Source organism: Ceraceosorus guamensis, assembly GCF_003144195.1.
Source record: "Ceraceosorus guamensis strain MCA 4658 unplaced genomic scaffold IE81scaffold_39, whole genome shotgun sequence".
Classification (NCBI taxonomy): Eukaryota; Fungi; Basidiomycota; class Exobasidiomycetes; order Ceraceosorales; family Ceraceosoraceae; genus Ceraceosorus; species Ceraceosorus guamensis.
Genome location: NW_020290034.1, coordinates 100525 through 115257, shown reverse-complemented (window position 1 = coordinate 115257; position 14733 = coordinate 100525). Strand labels below are relative to the sequence as shown.

Genomic DNA, 14733 nt, shown 5'->3' with positions numbered 1-14733 from the left:
GGTGGCACTGCAGGTGAGTGCGATTCGATGGGAGAGGGAGGGATGGATGTGGTGCGTTGCAGCTAGGTGGTATGATGGTGGGCATGATGGGAGAAGTGCGCCGGGTTACGTGTGGTGCCGCTCTTGCAAAGCAGATCAGAACGCAGCTGCTGCTGCAGTCACAGTCACGAGTCCAGCTACAGCAGCTTGCTTTGTTTGTTCGGGAGTACTGTGTAGGCGCATGATGTTGCTGCTGTTGCTGCCGCGTGTTTGCAGCGCGAGCTAGGCGTGCAGCAGCATGCAATAACAGCTGCTATAGGGCGCCACGGCCGAAACTTGTCTCGGACGGATGTGAAACCCGCGATCACACCGCGCTGACCTGTCGCGCCGCGGCCCCAATCATCCCTCATCAGGCACTGCGCTGGCTGTCAAGCTCTCAGAAGATCCTGCCAAGCGCGTTGGTCTGCTCGAGGCTGGTCCCATCGCCCTCGACCGTGCCGACACAAACACTCCTGGACTGTTTGGCGCAAACCTCGGCACCAATCTCAACTACAACTACACATCCAAGGCGGACGTCGCTCCTGCTGTCGCGTGGCCGCGAGGCAAAGTCCTTGGTGGCAGCTCTGCCCTCAACTTCTTGGTCTGGGACAGAGCCAGCAAGGCAGAGTACAACGCTTGGGAGGAGCTCGGAGCAAAGGGCTGGAACTGGAACAACTTGTACAAGGTGAGCGCTCATGCATGCCTTGAGCGACGTTTTGGTCAATGGTCGGCACTGATCTCATGCGCGTTCCTCTCGTCGCTTGGCCATCTAGTACATGAAAAAGTCGGAAAAGTTCACTGCGCCTTCCGCAGAGGACCAAGCTGCGCTCAACATCAAGACCAACTCGGCCGATTACGGCAATGCGGGCGCCATCCAGGTATCTTTCCCGCGCTACATCTCGGAGCAAGTCAAGCGTTGGATCCCCGCCCTGGAGGAACTCAAAATCCAGCACAACGACAACCCATTGGCAGGCGACAACAAAGGGGCATCTGTTCAGCCCAGCGATATCCTGCCCAGCAACTCTACCAGGAGCTACTCTGCCACCGCATACTTTGCTCCTGCTAGCTCCAGACCCAACCTCTCCGTCTTGCCGGGCGCCACCGTTCAACGGATCGTCTTTTCCTCCGCCAGGTCTACTTCAGGCAATGTTGTTGCCACTGGTGTCGATTACACGCACAGCGGTCAAAAGTTCACCGCTGCGCTCGTCAGCGGTGGTGAGGTCATCGTCAGCGGCGGTACCGTCAACACCCCTCAAATTCTCGAGCTGAGCGGTATCGGACAGAAGAAAGTGCTGCAAAGCGCGGGTATCAAGCAGATCGTCGATCTTCCAGGTGTGGGGGAGAACGTTCAGGACCACGTGTACACTGCTGCAGTATGGAAGCTCAAGAACGGCTCGGTCACGCTCGACTCTTTGCGCAACGACCCCGCCTTTGCGGCTGACCAGCAAGCTTTGTATGCCAACAACCAGGTGTCCATCCTCCAAGAGACCGTCCCTGCCATTGCCTACCTCACCTTGCCCCAATTGGTCGGCAAGGCCAAGGCGTTGAAGCTCGTTGCCAAAGCTGCTGCGTACGTCGCATCTGCCAATGTTCCCTACAAGGCCAGCCTCTGGAAGCAGCTCGAGCACCTGACCAAGAGATTGGACAGCGTCGCTCAAATGGAAGTCATCGGCATCGATGGCTTCTTTGCCCCCGGTGCTCCCCAAGCAGGAGTCAACTACATCACTTTCCTCGCTGCTCAACAGCACAGCTTGTCTCGCGGTAGCATTCACGTGCAAAGCAGCGATGCGTCCAAAGCTCCCATCATCGACCCCAAGTACTTCACTGCTGATTGGGACCTCGACGTCCTCACCGCTGGTACCTCTTACCTGCGCAACGTTGCCAACACGAAGATCTACAAGGCTAACGGCTTCGTCGAGAACGAGGTTCTGCCGGGACAGGGCGTCGACCTGACCAACTACAGCAAGCAAAACGTCGTCACAGAGTACCACCCCATCGGCTCTGCAAGCCTGGGGCCGAAATCCCAAGGAGGAGTGGTCGACTCTTCCCTCAAGGTGTACGGCACCCAGAATGTTAGAGTGGCGGATGCCAGCGTGATTCCTGTCCACGTCTCGGCGCACATTCAAGCAACGGTGTACGGCATTGCGGAAGCAGCGGCTGCCATCATCCACAACAAGTGGACGTACTTGCAGTAAGAACAGCAAATACTCTTGCCAAAGTCCACTTTTCCTCAAACCTCTGCTCCGCAGCTCTCTCTGCTAGGCTCGATTACACAATCTGCTCCGTGAACATGTGCCCTGTGCTCCTCGTTTCTTGCATCATACGGAGGTTTCTGCCCACCACCGACAGAAAACCTCCGCTGCTGCTGCTGCTTTTGGTCTTTTGCTGTGCTCTGCGCTACACGCTGCTCCTGCAATGCCTTGCAAACCCTTTCGTTTCCAAATCTTGTCTCCCACGGTCACACACCACGCTGCATCTTGCAATGTCAAAAGCCTCCTCTCACAATCCCTCGTCCCTCGACATGTTGTCTATGAGTAGCTGCTGAAATGTCATTGCTGAGACCTTGCACTCCCGTACGAGCTCGCTCGCGGATGAGCCCAGTGAGCTTGAACCATCCTCAGACGAATCAAGGCAAGCTTCAAGGCCTCACTCTGCCATTCCTCGTCGATTTCGTTAGAGACGTACGATTCGGTCCTGTTGGACACGTGCGTTCGCCGCACAATCGATAGATACCTACGCTACCTTTTTGAGCGTGATGACGGTCCTGCTGGGCAGGTAGACCTGGACAAAGTTGCGACGTCCATTCCACTCCAAAGGAGTGGTGAAGAAGCGACTTTGCGCATGGTCGATTCTGCCGTGTCCTCCGAAAGCCTTTTCGTCGCTGTCCAGAGCAATGACGTACTCGCCAGGTACATCTACTCCGATGCGGTAGTCTAAAGTGGTCCCCAAAATCAAAATGACAGGCTCAGCGCGTGGAGGAGTAGGAGAGTGCAATTTGCCGCGCTCATCACTCACCAGTGTAGCTGTTGGTAGCGTGAAAGTTGAACACAAAGACCAGACCAGCCCTCTCGAACGCGACTACCCTGTCGCTCTCGTGCTTCAGGCTCACGTAAGCTTGGGGAGCGGCTAGCCACTTGTATTGTTCTTCCAGATGATTCATGCCCTTGTCCCACGCCTTGAGGTACTTGTAGCGCAGAAGCTCATCATCTGCCAAATCGAAACGCCGAAGAGCGTGCGCAAAGCTGTTGCCATTGCCTGGGATGAGGGGCCGCCGAGAAGGGTCAGCGAGATCAGCCAAACAAACGGCTCTCCATTTGCAGTATCCTTACCTTCGCGGGGAAAGTCCAACCATTCGGGCTCGCCGTGCTCGTTGCCGATGAAGCTCAGCCATCCTTCCCCGCCCAATGCGTGGGTGACGTACCGAATCATCTTATGCATCGCCAAGCCTCGATCGATGATCGGCGTTCTCTCTGTCAGATCAGACATGCTGGATGGGCAGAGAGTGCGAGGGAATGATTAGGCGATGGTAAAGCAGATGCAAAGCCGAACGAAGTGCACCCACTTCGTATACATCTCTTTATCCATCAGCCAGAACGCGATGGTCTGACGAGAAAAATACCAGCACACATCAGCTAGGCCGAGCGCACATGTTTACACCAAAACGCTGCTCACCTTGTCGCCGACCAGCGCCTGATCGTGGCTTTCAGCGTACGCGATGCTCTTTTCAAGATGCCGACGATTTGTCAGGGTGAAGCAGATGTTTGCAAAGTCCCAATCCTCATCTCTAGTCTCTTTTAGCAACTTGATCCACATGTCCGGCACGGCCATGCTAAGCCTGTAATCGAATCCGACGCCACCTTCTGACGTTGGTCGGCAGAGCGCTGGCATGCCCGAGACATCTTCCGCGATTGTAGTCGCTGAGGGCAAGACCTCCTTGATCATTTGATTGGCCAACATGAGATAGACGACGCCTTCCACATCGACAGAGGGTCCAAAGTACTCGTGGTAGCCCCCGGAGAACCCAGTGCCAATACCGTGATGACTGCGAAGCTTGCGGAGTCAGCCACATCACCACACTACGCGGCGATGCATCGAGAGAGTCGTGCTCACTGGTAGAGAATGCTCGTCACTCCGTCAAATCTAAACCCATCGAAGCCCTGTTCTAGCCAGTATCTGCAATTGCTCAGCAAGAATCTCAACACCTCGTGACTGCCATAGTTGAAGAGTCGGGAGTCCCAAAGCTCGTGTCGACCACGTGCGCCCTCGTGGAAGTAAAGATGGTCCGTGCCATCGAACATGTTGAGCCCATCCAAAACGTTCTTGCAAGCATGCGAGTGGACGATGTCCAGCAGTACCGTGATGCCCAGCGAGTGGGCCACGTCGATCAGCTCGTTTAGCTGCTCGGGAGTGCCTGCGCATCAAATGACAAGATTTTGGTGATCAGCGCTTGAACTAATGTGCACGCGCGTGGGCAGGCCAGTGCTGGGATTCACCGTATCTGCTACTGGCTGCGAAGAAATTCGTGACTTGATAGCCGAAGCTCGCGTAGTAAGCATGCTCTTGAACAGCCATGAGCTGAATCGTGTTGTATCCCAGGTCCTTGATACGCGGCAGCACGTTCTTGGCTGCATTGACAGGATGCGCCCCGTCAGCATCATTTGTGCGCATCCAACGCCAGATGCGCCAGACCGACTCACTGAACTCTGGGTAACTTCCCACGCGTGGCTCTGGTGTCGCAATGCCTACATGCGCTTCGTACACCTTGATGTTGTCTGGCTTAGGAGGTCTGGGATGCTTCATCTGGTATCTCTCGCTTGCCGGGGGATTCCAAAAGATGGCGTCATAAACAGGCGAGACGGATAGGTCCTGCGTGACTCGTCTGCGAGAGTGGAAGGAGGATGGGCGTGTATGTGTTGAGCTCCTTACCCGGGACCGGCTGGCCTCCGATTCTGTGTGGTCGCATGGACAAGGAGCCAAGAGAGGATCTGCTTGTCAAGCAGTCCACTCACTTGATCCAAGCGGGCAACCGCTCGATCCGCTCGCCGCTAGATGTGGTCATGGAGATCTTGACCTTGCTTCCGTGCGGGATCACAGCCTGCCCATTTTGACCTTTCAGCACCACTTCCCACACACCAAACTCGTTCTTCTTCAGCGGCGTGGCTTCTCTGCTCCATTGATTAAAGTCGCCAATGAGCGCGGCGGAGGTCGCGCCAGGTGCCCATTCCCTGTACAACACATCACCCGTTCCATCATCCACATTGAAACCAAACTTCTCGTAGCCCTTGGAAAATTGAGCCAGACCCCCTTCTGTCTGTCGGATCTTGTCGACCCATGATTTGAACAAGGAGTAGCGGTCTCGAAGTGCAGGCGCAAAGGGCTCCAGCCACGGATCCAGGCCAATCACGCCGGTGCCATCCGTAGCTTTGCTATAATCGGTGGGGGCAGACACCGCTGTCCCATTGGCTTGACCAGTTGAAGACATCGCGAATTGAAGATGGGTCCTACGACGAGGTGAGGTGACGCTTGCTTAGCCCTGTGGAGCTTTTGTCGACAATCAGATTTCCTCAGGTCTTTGTCCGGACAATGATGACGCTTTCGAGCGTTACTGGCGTGAGGTAGTGGAGAGAGTTGACGTGCGTTGCCTCCCTCACCCGCTACACGAAGGGCTAGATGGGAGAAAGTGAGAAGTGTAGTTCCAGAATCGCGATGTTCGTGAGCATGGGTCACCTTTCTGCGCAGACTTTCCAAGGGGCAAGTCACAAGCAGTGAGGTGTTGCAAACTCACAGCTCGAAGTTTTGGAGAGTCGAGAGTGGAGAGTGGAGAGTCGAGAGTGCACGGACGGTATACGGCGCACATTCGAATTCACACCCAAATTCACGATCGAGATGCATGCAGAGACCAGCACCGCCCAAACGAGCAAGCGGCGGGCTCACGCTTCTGCGCCTGCCTGCCTGATACGGCTGCCTGCCTCGCCTCGCCCGCGCCTGCATGCATGTTGGGTGGCCTGTGCTCGCGGGCGGTTTATCATATGCATGGCTCATCCCATCTTCTGCAGCGTGCGCGGATGGATGCTCACGGCTGTGCATGATGCGCTCAGCCGTGCTCGCGTTGACCGCGCGAGCTGCTGGCGTGGCTCCAATTCACGGCGCCCGAGCACTCTGTCGATGATTTCCGGCGAGCAAGCACGCACTCTATATCGCTCAGAACTTTATCTTAAGCGCACGCAGTCTAAGAGCATGCGAGCGTGCCAGCAGTGCGATGATGACGCTACCTCAATCAACGACTACACTCACCACTCACGACTCATCACACACCCCAACTCAAACACTCGCTCAGGCTCATTACGACTGTGTGACGCCTTCGCCTCCTACACATTTTCGTGATTGTTGCTACTCAGAGCGTTTCGCAAAGTGATGAGCACACACACTCACCAGGAGCAGGCACATGGTCCGACGTGCTCGCGTATGCGTGGCTATTTGACCGCAAGTGTGACTTGTGACTGCTACAAGCGAAGCACGCTTTGATGTGGGGCACCGCAATTTTTGCCCGCACGCGTTTGCGGGTCGCCTTTGTGAGTAATTGCGTCTTCCCACGCCCGCGCGGTCGCTTCTCGGCGCCCTGAGTCGGCGGGAGAGAATCTCGTACGAGAAGGCGGCGATTCGAGAGACGCGGACTCTTGATCTTGATCCATGCATTCAAGATTTCACGATCGGGCTCTTTTGTCTAGACCTGCTCCTCGGTCGATAACGACTCCACAACGTCGAGACAGCAGTCACGAGTCCAGCTCTTGTGCTCGCAGTGAGGATGCCGTCGGTCTCTTGTCAAAAGTGTCATCAAAATGTGGCCTTGCCCGCATCGACGACGTCCGCCTCGGGAGGTTTGGCAGCCTCAGCCTGGGGCATCATCTCCTCTGCCGACCGACAGCTGCACGCGCTTGCCGCCGGAGACAGCGACGACGCCGCGAGCAGCTCCCACCCAAATCTCAGCGCACCCTTGACTCACAAGCTGCTACTTCAGTCAGCGCTCAAAGACATACTCGCGGCGCCAAGGCTCAACCATCCGCTCTGCAAGGAATGCACTGATCTTCTGGTTAGAATCATGAAGGAGGAGACGGAAGAGATTCGAAGCGAACGCGATGCGCTCAATAGGTTTGTCAAGGAGATGTCGGAACATCAAGACAGGAAGGAAGGGGACGAGGAAGAAGATGAGATGTATGCTGGGCAGTCGATCGAGGAGGTGAGCTTTTCCGCAACCAAAACTGACATAGGCCAGCCTGCTCCGCAAGTTGACCTACTGTCTCAATCTCATGCGTCTCAAAAGCTCGAACGCCAGTCAAAATTGGCCACTGACGAGCTCAGGGCTGCGGATGCGGAAAGGGTCCAGGTGGAAGAGGAAATCGCCGCTTTGGATAGAGAAGAGGCAGAGCTCGAGGCTGAAGAAGAAGCGTCAGTTATTCTTGCGGCGTAGCCCGATGCTACATGACAGCCGCTTTCCGGGCGCACTTTGCTGTCGTTGAAGGCCGCATGAGCTGACGCTCTGCAACTTCGTCCTCGTTCTGGACCCGCACATGCGACTCTCAGCTTCTGGGCGCAGCATTCTAACCTTCTGTTGGAGCTGTCTGCCGTCTCAGCGCAAAGGGACTCCCTTCGCACATCCATCTCTCTCGATGCAGCTCAGCTGTCACGTCTGCAACAGACGAATCCCTACAATGACGCCTTCTCTATCGGTCACTCGGGTGGCTTTGCTACCATCAACGGACTGAGGTTGGGCAAGCTGCCCAATGCTCACGTGGATTGGAAAGAGATCAATGCTGCATGGGGTCAGACTGCTCTCCTACTCGATGTGCTCGCTAGAAAGGTCGGCGTGCAGTTCACAGAGTGAGTTAAGGATTTTTGAGGGGCCAAACGGCCTAGGACCCCGCGCGACGTGCGGCCGCGCTGAATAGCTATCACATTTGGGTCTTGAGCTACCATCTGGTCCCCAAGGGCAGCTTCAGCACTGTGAAGAAAGCGAGCGGCGATGAAGCTGTTTATGAACTGTGAGTGGTGTGAAGTTTGGGGCTGAAAGCTTGCGCGACCATCTTGCTAATACGTCTGACTTCCACAATCATCCGCCTGTTGGATAGATACGGCACGGGCGATTGGCAAATAGGTCGATTACTGGCGCCCCAATCACGAAGGTTCGACCACGCTATGGTAGCATTCCTAGAGTTACTGCGCCAACTAGCAGCAGCAGCCTGCGCAAGTGACCCCGAGCTCAGGCTGCCTCACGCGTGAGTTCCGTGCACCGCGGTTCTCAACACGCTCACTGTGCTGACCAAACCATTTGGCAATCGATCAGCATAAGCAAAGACAGGATTGGAGAAGCTTCGATCAGACTTCACTTTGGAAGCGAGGAGACGTGGACTAGAGCTCTTCGGCATGTCCTTCTGACGTGGGTCATTCGGACTGTCGTGCGTAGACGCGAGTAATCACGCTGACCTGCGTTCTGCTTTGTGTCCATCCAGGCTCAAAGTCTTGCTTTCATGGGCCTGCCGAAGGACGGACGATTAGGTAGATCAAGCAGCCTGCACAACCATTGCGTCTCGGGCTGCATCCTCGCCAAGCGAGCTGTGCTGGCATCCGATGCCACTTGGGTCTGTCACATTTGCGAAAGCGACGACGACACAAGGCAGGACGCCCAGCGCCAATCGCGGCAATTGGTTCAAAGCACCAGCACAAGAAGCAATCCTGAACAACTTGATGTGACTCGCTGTCAAGCGCATCTGTGACGCACCAGATAGCGTCGGGCGACTGGTGCTGGCAGAGACTGCATCTACGCGGAGAGGCCCCATCAGGCCAGCTGAAAAGGGCATTTGGCGCGCTGTCCAGGCCCGCTTTGGTGCTCCACTTTGAGCTGCGTCGTTGGGGTCGTCGCACAACTGGAGTCGCTCTGCGGCGTGTCAGCAGGTATTCTGGCTCGGGATGCACTAGCAACGGGTTCTTGGGCAGGGCTGACCCTCTTCAAAGCGCAACGAACACAGTTGCAGCTCGACGTGAGGGGCAGGGTCGCGCGCCGATCTACGTGCTTGAAGGCTTGCCTTTGCTCCCGATTTTGTGCTTGCACATCCCCATGCCTGCAGTGCAAACCAAAACATGCTGTTCCAATTAAGTCACAGCTCGCGCAGAACATGATAGACCTGAAAGTAATGACATTCCCATCCACGCCGCATGTATGGCGCGAACAATCAAGTGAACTGGCGAAAGAGAGTCAATACATGTCAGATGATACGGTCTTGGTGGTCCAGTGTACGCGTCCGTTGGAGCTCGCGCGCAATACTCGTGACTCACCACTCCAAGATAGCTGAGCGAGGTTAGGACGTATGAGAAGCGAGAATTGCAGTCAGAACACAAGATGTCGCGGTTTGCACAGGTGCTACTCACCTCTCGGCCACGATACGAGCCCTGGCGTTGATGGAAAGCTTGAGCTCCGAGATTTCCTTGGGGACGGGAGGCGAAGCAGTAAGATGTCAGCGATTCAGCTCGAGACACGCGCACAAAGGTGGCGTATCAAAAGCGAGCACAACCTGCGGCGCAGTCATGTCTGCCTCGAGCATCCTGAGGCGCGACAACTGTTCCAAGCTCCGTAAACGCTCACCTTGTCAACATCCTCCATGAACTGTATGACAAAGTCTACAAGCTTGTGCTTCTGCAAAGCTTCGGTGTGGAAGTTTGTGATGAGAAAGCTGATGTCATAGCCCTGCGTCGATGTTGACGAGAACAAGTCGAGTCGAGTCAGCAGTCCGAGCGCGTGAAAGCGTGCGAGGCAGCTCTGTGGATGATCAGAGCCCTGCTACTCACGGGAATAGGTTTCCTCCTAAGAATGACGAAGCTCTCCGCTCTCTGCATCAGGAATCTAGCCAGCTTGTGGCAGATCACCCTCTCGATCTCATCAGCCTGTTTGATCTTGATGCTCAATCTGATCGAGTTGACGCTAGGTTCGATGAGAACCTTTTCGCTCTCATTCCTAGCTATTGTCAGAGGAGTCAGAAGCACTTCCTTTGATGATCTGGCTTCGACTTCAGGCTTGTTGTGTCGCTCTACCACTTGAGACCCGAAGTTCTCCAGCGTCATGGCTGCGGTCAAGGTTGAGCGGACGCAGGAAAGGTATGGCCTCAGAGTGTTCGACTTGTAAGCGAGAGCAGAGAGACCAGATGCAAGCCTGTGAGCTCGTGAATGTGCAGCGCGACTTTCAGAGTCTGAGAATCACTCACCATCTTGATTACAGGTCTGTGCGTAACGGGTAGTCTGCCACGATTCGTAGGGGTGTAAGAATTGCAACAAGAGCAATCTATCGCAGCGACAGCTGTTGCTCGCTCAGGCTTGTGTATTCTTGCGAGGAGCCAAGAGTGGTAGTGGATGCGAGCGACGTGATGAGAAATCGACACCAAGCCGTGTATGTGAATGTGAATGTGAATACGAATGGTGAGTTGTGACTGTGGTTGATGAAGGCGAAGCGAGGTGAAGCGTCGATGGCTGTACACGTCCGTGCGACGCAAACAGCGGAGGCGCAAGCCAGCAACGCGGTCACGTGAGCCATAGAAGCAAGACCAGGCGCCAAGTCAGAAGAAGCGTCAAACCGTTGAATTCATCATCAGGATTTGAATCATGAGCCGAAGAATCGTACGATCGTGACTGAGGCAAACACCTAAGAATCAAAGGATGTGGTCAGCTGACCGAGTGAGGACAGGACGCTTCCTTCAATCTGCTAGGTCGACGCCAGAGGAGAGGGCGAGGCCGAGTGCCCAGACTTTCACAGTGCATCCAGCATCTGTACAGACAAGAAGAGGAAACGGACCGGAAGGGGCGCCCAGGTTCAAAGTATGACATTCCCTTCGTGCAGCGAAGTTTGCGATTCATCAGTGTCCTTCAGCAGCGCCATGGTCGGCTGTCCCTCCCTCCCCGACATCTACGCCACGATCTCGAGCTGCCAGTCTGTGATAATAAGAAGGGCCGGGTCCTTGATGATCAGCTCGCTTGCTTTGCCCGGGGCGACGCCTGGCAATTTAGATGCCGAAGCGGTAGCGGCAGTTCCAGCGTTCCAAACGAATCGGACCTCGCTGCCATTCTGCTTCAAAATCTTGCTCGGTTTCTTTTCCAGGCCAATCACAATGATCTTCTCCACCCTCACATCCTCAATCGACTTGGCGAAGGCGTTTTCGCTAGGCGAGTAATTTGCTGGGATTTGCAACGTGTCGGTCGAAGATGCGGTGGAGGCTCTTAGAGCCGCTTCATCCACACTCCTCAGAACAAATCCAGCTCGTTCCGTGTTCTTCATGGCGCTGAATCGGCGCCAGACGAAAGATCCTTGCTCATGGTCGTAAGTCTGTCCATCGTCCAAGTACAGGTTGCCGGTTGCCCGGAGTTTGTCTTTGGACGCTTTGCCGTTGTTGAGCGCAACGACGAGCGTTAATGGATCTCTCCAGCCCAGCTCAGCTGAGCGTCTGACTCGTTCCCGAAGAGGCAAGATCGATCCGCCTCGTTGAAGAAGGGGCAGTTGCTCGTTGAGGGGTGCGGGTACGCTGGCCGTCTTACCGCTCGCCGAGCCGTGATAAACATCGCGGGTAAAGTAGTTGTAGTATACCTGCAGTCAACATTGCAAAAAAGACTTTGTCAGCCATTGCAGCTGTGCACCCATGCATCAATGCCCACTGACCTCGTCTTCGCCGAGATAGACGTCCACACTGGTCGCATCCTTGGTGACGGCCGGCTTGACGAGGAGGCCGCTGTCCGCAAGATAATACTGGTCTCCAATACCCGCACCATTGACATCTTGAGGGAACATCAAGAATTGCGGTCTCAGCAAAGGAAGTCCGGTAGCTTTGTTCTCCTTGAAAGCAGTGTACCAAATGGGCAGCATCTTGTACCTCAGCTTGATCAGATCCCTGACGTGCGACCTCTCAGGCTCCGCCAGCAAGAAAGGCTCCCTGCGCTTCGTATCGATGTGCGCGTGCGCTCGGAAGAAGGGCTCAAAGATGCCAGCTTGGTACCACCGCACCAACATGTCCGCTTCGGGGTTCCCAAAGAAGCCTCCGATATCGGCTGCAAAGGTACGCCATAAGTTAGACGAGGTTGTTTGGTGTGTGCTCCTCACCACGCAAAATGCTCACCTCCAGTGAAGCTCATGCCGCCCACATTGTTCGCGAGGATCATAGGCACGCTAACGGCCAGATGCTCCCAAGTACCGAGATTGTCTCCAGTCCAGGTCGCGCCATACTTTTGAGTGCCCACCCACCAGCTCCTTGCCAACACAAAAGGTCTTCTAGGTGGATCCTCCCTCTCGATCAAAGCCTTGGCCGTGATGTTCTGGAAAAGCACTCCGTTGATGTTGTGCAAATGCCTGTGCTCCCAACCTCCGTGGTGGATCACATCCTTAGGTGATGTGATTTCAGGTCCATTGAAGATTGCCGGCTCTTGCATGTCGTTCCAAATGTGTACGTTCCGAGCATTCGCCCTCAGCTTCTTGAGCTTCAGGCGGAAAAGACCGCTCCACCAGTCCCAGGACTTGGGGTTAAAGGCATCGATCCACGAAGCTGAACCAGACCAGCACCAGCCCTCATACTCTCCTTTGCCGTCGGGCGTCTTGACCAGGATGTCGAGTGCCTTTGACTCCTTATAGACGTAGTAGTCATTCGTGCGCTTGAAATGCGGATCCACGATGATCACGAGCTGGCGCAAACACGGTCACAATGTGGTGAGAGGGTAAAACCCCGTGCGTGGGGAAATCTTGCACCTCCACTCACCTTTCGCCCTTCTGCATCGAGACCCGAGATCATTCGCTCTGGGTCTGGGAAGTTGAGGTCGTCCCAGATCATGTACATGTGGTCTTTGCTGTACTCAATGTCAAGCCACATGACATCCATGGGAATCTGCAAGGATTGCCGCTGGCGTGCGTGAGCCAGATTGGATCATGTGCAGCCACCTATCAACTCACATCTTGATCGCTGAACTCTTTCGAAACGTCAAGAACGTCTTGAGTAGTGAGATAATTCCACCTACTCTGGTGATATCCCATCGCAAAGTACTGCGGCAATGCGGTCCGCCCTACCAGTTTCGAGAAGGCCTTGATGTTGTCTGCCGGGTCCTGATGAAGATAAACGAAAAGGTCGAGCACTCCAGACTCGGAAAAGAAGTGCGTGTCCAGCGTTTGTTCCGGGCCGGCTTTGCCGCTGCGAGAAATGTCGATCCACGTCTCTGCGCCATTGAGCCAGAAGACCGATGCGGCACCTTGCTGCTCATTTCCCTGAGCGTGAAGCACTGGCACGCTTCCGTACAGACTCATGGGCGAGTCGTAATCATACTCGAATACATCGGTGTTCATGAGCCGGTACGGATCGGTAAAGTCTTCGTCCGCCTCTCCTCTCGTGTTTTTGAGGTTCAAAGGGCTGGCATGCTCTGGCAAGCCGAACGCAAAAGGCTTCTTGGGAAAGGCAATGTCCAAGGAGAGAGCTTCAGGACCTCTTGGCTTCGAGTCTGGCTTGCCCTGCCAAGATTCTTCCCACTCTCCCGAGTCCTCTTGTTCCAAGCCGCTCCAAACATCCGCGTTCGTCTGCGAATGTCCAGCCTGGATCAGATCGCGCTTTCGCTGCAGAATGAGCTGGCTCTCGGGCTCAGTTTCTGCTGCCTGCTCTTCCTCGCTGGTTTCCGCTCCTTCTTTGGCAGCTTCCACCTGGGGAGTTGGGAAAGGATCAGGTTTGGCCCTGAAGTGCTCCATGTGCAAAAGACCGCGCCCGTTCAGCACCACCTGCTCCACTCCGTGCCTAAAGAAGCTCAGTTTGAGAGGCACGTGAGTCAGATCGATCAGGTACTCTGTCTCCGGGCCATACTTGATTCGTGTGTGCATGTCCGTCTGCTCAAAGGAAACGCTGTCTGCAGCAGCTGGTCTTGGTTTGTTCTCGATAGCATACTGATGTGCTTGGTCGTATCTCCTTAAATCATTGTACGTCTGTCCCACCTCGTCGAGTCTCACTCTCGTGCTTCCATCTTCGAGAATGTCGAGCTGCAGGTCGAAGCTGATGTTGGTGTGCAGCGCATTGAAGACCCTCGCAGTGACCGTGCTGTCTTCGGGATGGTAAAGCGGCTGCGAGGAAAGGGCATAAGGGCTGGCGTGTTCGGGCAATGAGGAGAGGCGCCGGATGCGCCGGCAAAAGGAGGAGTCGGCGCACTTCTTGAAGTCGTGCTCCCTGACTGCTGAGCTCGGCGACGCCAGAAGCAGGAAGACGAATAGCGCAAACAGAAGCTGGAGCACGACCATGGAGCGTCGCAGAGAGCCAACGCGGCCGCCAGCGGAGCTCATGTTGTCCGACATTCTCCCGCGCGCAACTAAGTTGTCCAGAAGGGTATGTTTGAAGACACTGCGCCAAGCGAGGTGGTAATAAAGACGGTGCGACGAGCCATGCAGCTCACACATAGTAATATGTTGGCGGGAAGCTATACCAAGCATGATGTGCGAGCGGGGCCCGTGCAACCAACCCTTCACACGCGCATATGCTTGGCGAAGTTCTGGCGCGGGGCTCGACGCTCTATGCAGTATCGAGTCACGTGACTGATTCGGACCGCACAAACTTGGGGGGCGCGCACAGGAGAGAGGTCCTGAGCGAAGCAGATGAAAGCTTGGGTGAGAACGAGATGCGAATGCTACCGCCAGATTCTTGATCGTGACAATTTTTAGACCGA

The 14733-nt window shown here is 55.3% G+C and overlaps 5 protein-coding genes across 5 annotated transcripts; 2 read left to right on the top strand and 3 right to left on the bottom strand.

Moving 5' to 3' along the window:
• The first annotated feature begins 359 nt into the window (after window positions 1-359).
• Window positions 360-2619, top strand: IE81DRAFT_160181 (alcohol oxidase). Its single transcript, XM_025510530.1, has 2 exons — window positions 360-703; window positions 792-2619. Exon 2 carries the CDS (start codon window positions 795-797, stop codon window positions 2211-2213), a length of 1419 nt encoding a protein of 472 aa, XP_025368837.1. The 5' UTR covers window positions 360-703; window positions 792-794; the 3' UTR covers window positions 2214-2619.
• Window positions 2545-5832, bottom strand: IE81DRAFT_324301 (glycoside hydrolase). Its single transcript, XM_025514199.1, has 9 exons — window positions 5028-5832; window positions 4716-4897; window positions 4512-4643; window positions 4129-4429; window positions 3691-4060; window positions 3581-3621; window positions 3348-3505; window positions 3034-3273; window positions 2545-2951 (listed from the first exon to the last, which is right to left on the bottom strand). Exons 1-9 carry the CDS (start codon window positions 5498-5500, stop codon window positions 2752-2754), a joined length of 2097 nt encoding a protein of 698 aa, XP_025368836.1. The 5' UTR covers window positions 5501-5832; the 3' UTR covers window positions 2545-2751.
• A 1237-nt stretch (window positions 5833-7069) lies between these two features.
• Window positions 7070-8492, top strand: IE81DRAFT_303328 (autophagy protein 6; the record flags this gene model as incomplete). Its single annotated transcript, XM_025512275.1, has 6 exons — window positions 7070-7255; window positions 7340-7464; window positions 7600-7896; window positions 7986-8057; window positions 8145-8291; window positions 8360-8492. The coding sequence occupies exons 1-6, from the start codon at window positions 7118-7120 to the stop codon at window positions 8487-8489; spliced, it is 909 nt and encodes a 302-aa protein (XP_025368835.1). The 5' UTR covers window positions 7070-7117.
• A 316-nt stretch (window positions 8493-8808) lies between these two features.
• IE81DRAFT_337694 (ARP23 complex 20 kDa subunit) lies at window positions 8809-10498 on the bottom strand. Its single transcript, XM_025515513.1, has 6 exons — window positions 10272-10498; window positions 9859-10185; window positions 9656-9757; window positions 9442-9497; window positions 9349-9361; window positions 8809-9254 (listed from the first exon to the last, which is right to left on the bottom strand). The coding sequence occupies exons 1-6, from the start codon at window positions 10272-10274 to the stop codon at window positions 9246-9248; spliced, it is 510 nt and encodes a 169-aa protein (XP_025368834.1). The 5' UTR covers window positions 10275-10498; the 3' UTR covers window positions 8809-9245.
• A 367-nt stretch (window positions 10499-10865) lies between these two features.
• On the bottom strand, window positions 10866-14561 carry IE81DRAFT_324299 (alpha-glucosidase II precursor). The gene is made up of 5 exons (XM_025514198.1): window positions 12992-14561; window positions 12801-12926; window positions 12168-12726; window positions 11714-12099; window positions 10866-11641 (listed from the first exon to the last, which is right to left on the bottom strand). The coding sequence occupies exons 1-5, from the start codon at window positions 14351-14353 to the stop codon at window positions 10967-10969; spliced, it is 3108 nt and encodes a 1035-aa protein (XP_025368833.1). The 5' UTR covers window positions 14354-14561; the 3' UTR covers window positions 10866-10966.
• Between the last annotated feature and the right edge of the window lie 172 nt (window positions 14562-14733).

Excerpts from the sequence above, each read along its gene's own strand:
- IE81DRAFT_324299 (XM_025514198.1), bottom strand. The coding sequence starts at position 14,353 with ATGAGCTCCGCTGGCGGCCGCGTTGGCTCTCTGCGACGCTCCATGGTC. Across the intron at positions 12,727-12,800 it reads TCGATGCAGAAGGGCGAAAG|CTCGTGATCATCGTGGATCC; the intron begins GTGAGTGGAGGT and ends TGTTTGCGCCAG. Across the intron at positions 12,100-12,167 it reads CGGCATGAGCTTCACTGGAG|CCGATATCGGAGGCTTCTTT; the intron begins GTGAGCATTTTG and ends GTACCTTTGCAG.
- IE81DRAFT_160181 (XM_025510530.1), top strand. The coding sequence starts at position 795 with ATGAAAAAGTCGGAAAAGTTCACTGCGCCTTCCGCAGAGGACCAAGCT.
- IE81DRAFT_337694 (XM_025515513.1), bottom strand. Across the intron at positions 9,758-9,858 it reads TTAGGAGGAAACCTATTCCC|GGCTATGACATCAGCTTTCT; the intron begins GTGAGTAGCAGG and ends ACATCGACGCAG. Across the intron at positions 9,498-9,655 it reads TCATGGAGGATGTTGACAAG|GAAATCTCGGAGCTCAAGCT; the intron begins GTGAGCGTTTAC and ends CCCGTCCCCAAG.
- IE81DRAFT_324301 (XM_025514199.1), bottom strand. The coding sequence starts at position 5,500 with ATGTCTTCAACTGGTCAAGCCAATGGGACAGCGGTGTCTGCCCCCACC. Across the intron at positions 4,898-5,027 it reads CGGTTGCCCGCTTGGATCAA|ACGAGTCACGCAGGACCTAT; the intron begins GTGAGTGGACTG and ends CCACTCTCGCAG. Across the intron at positions 4,644-4,715 it reads GGGAAGTTACCCAGAGTTCA|CCAAGAACGTGCTGCCGCGT; the intron begins GTGAGTCGGTCT and ends CTGTCAATGCAG.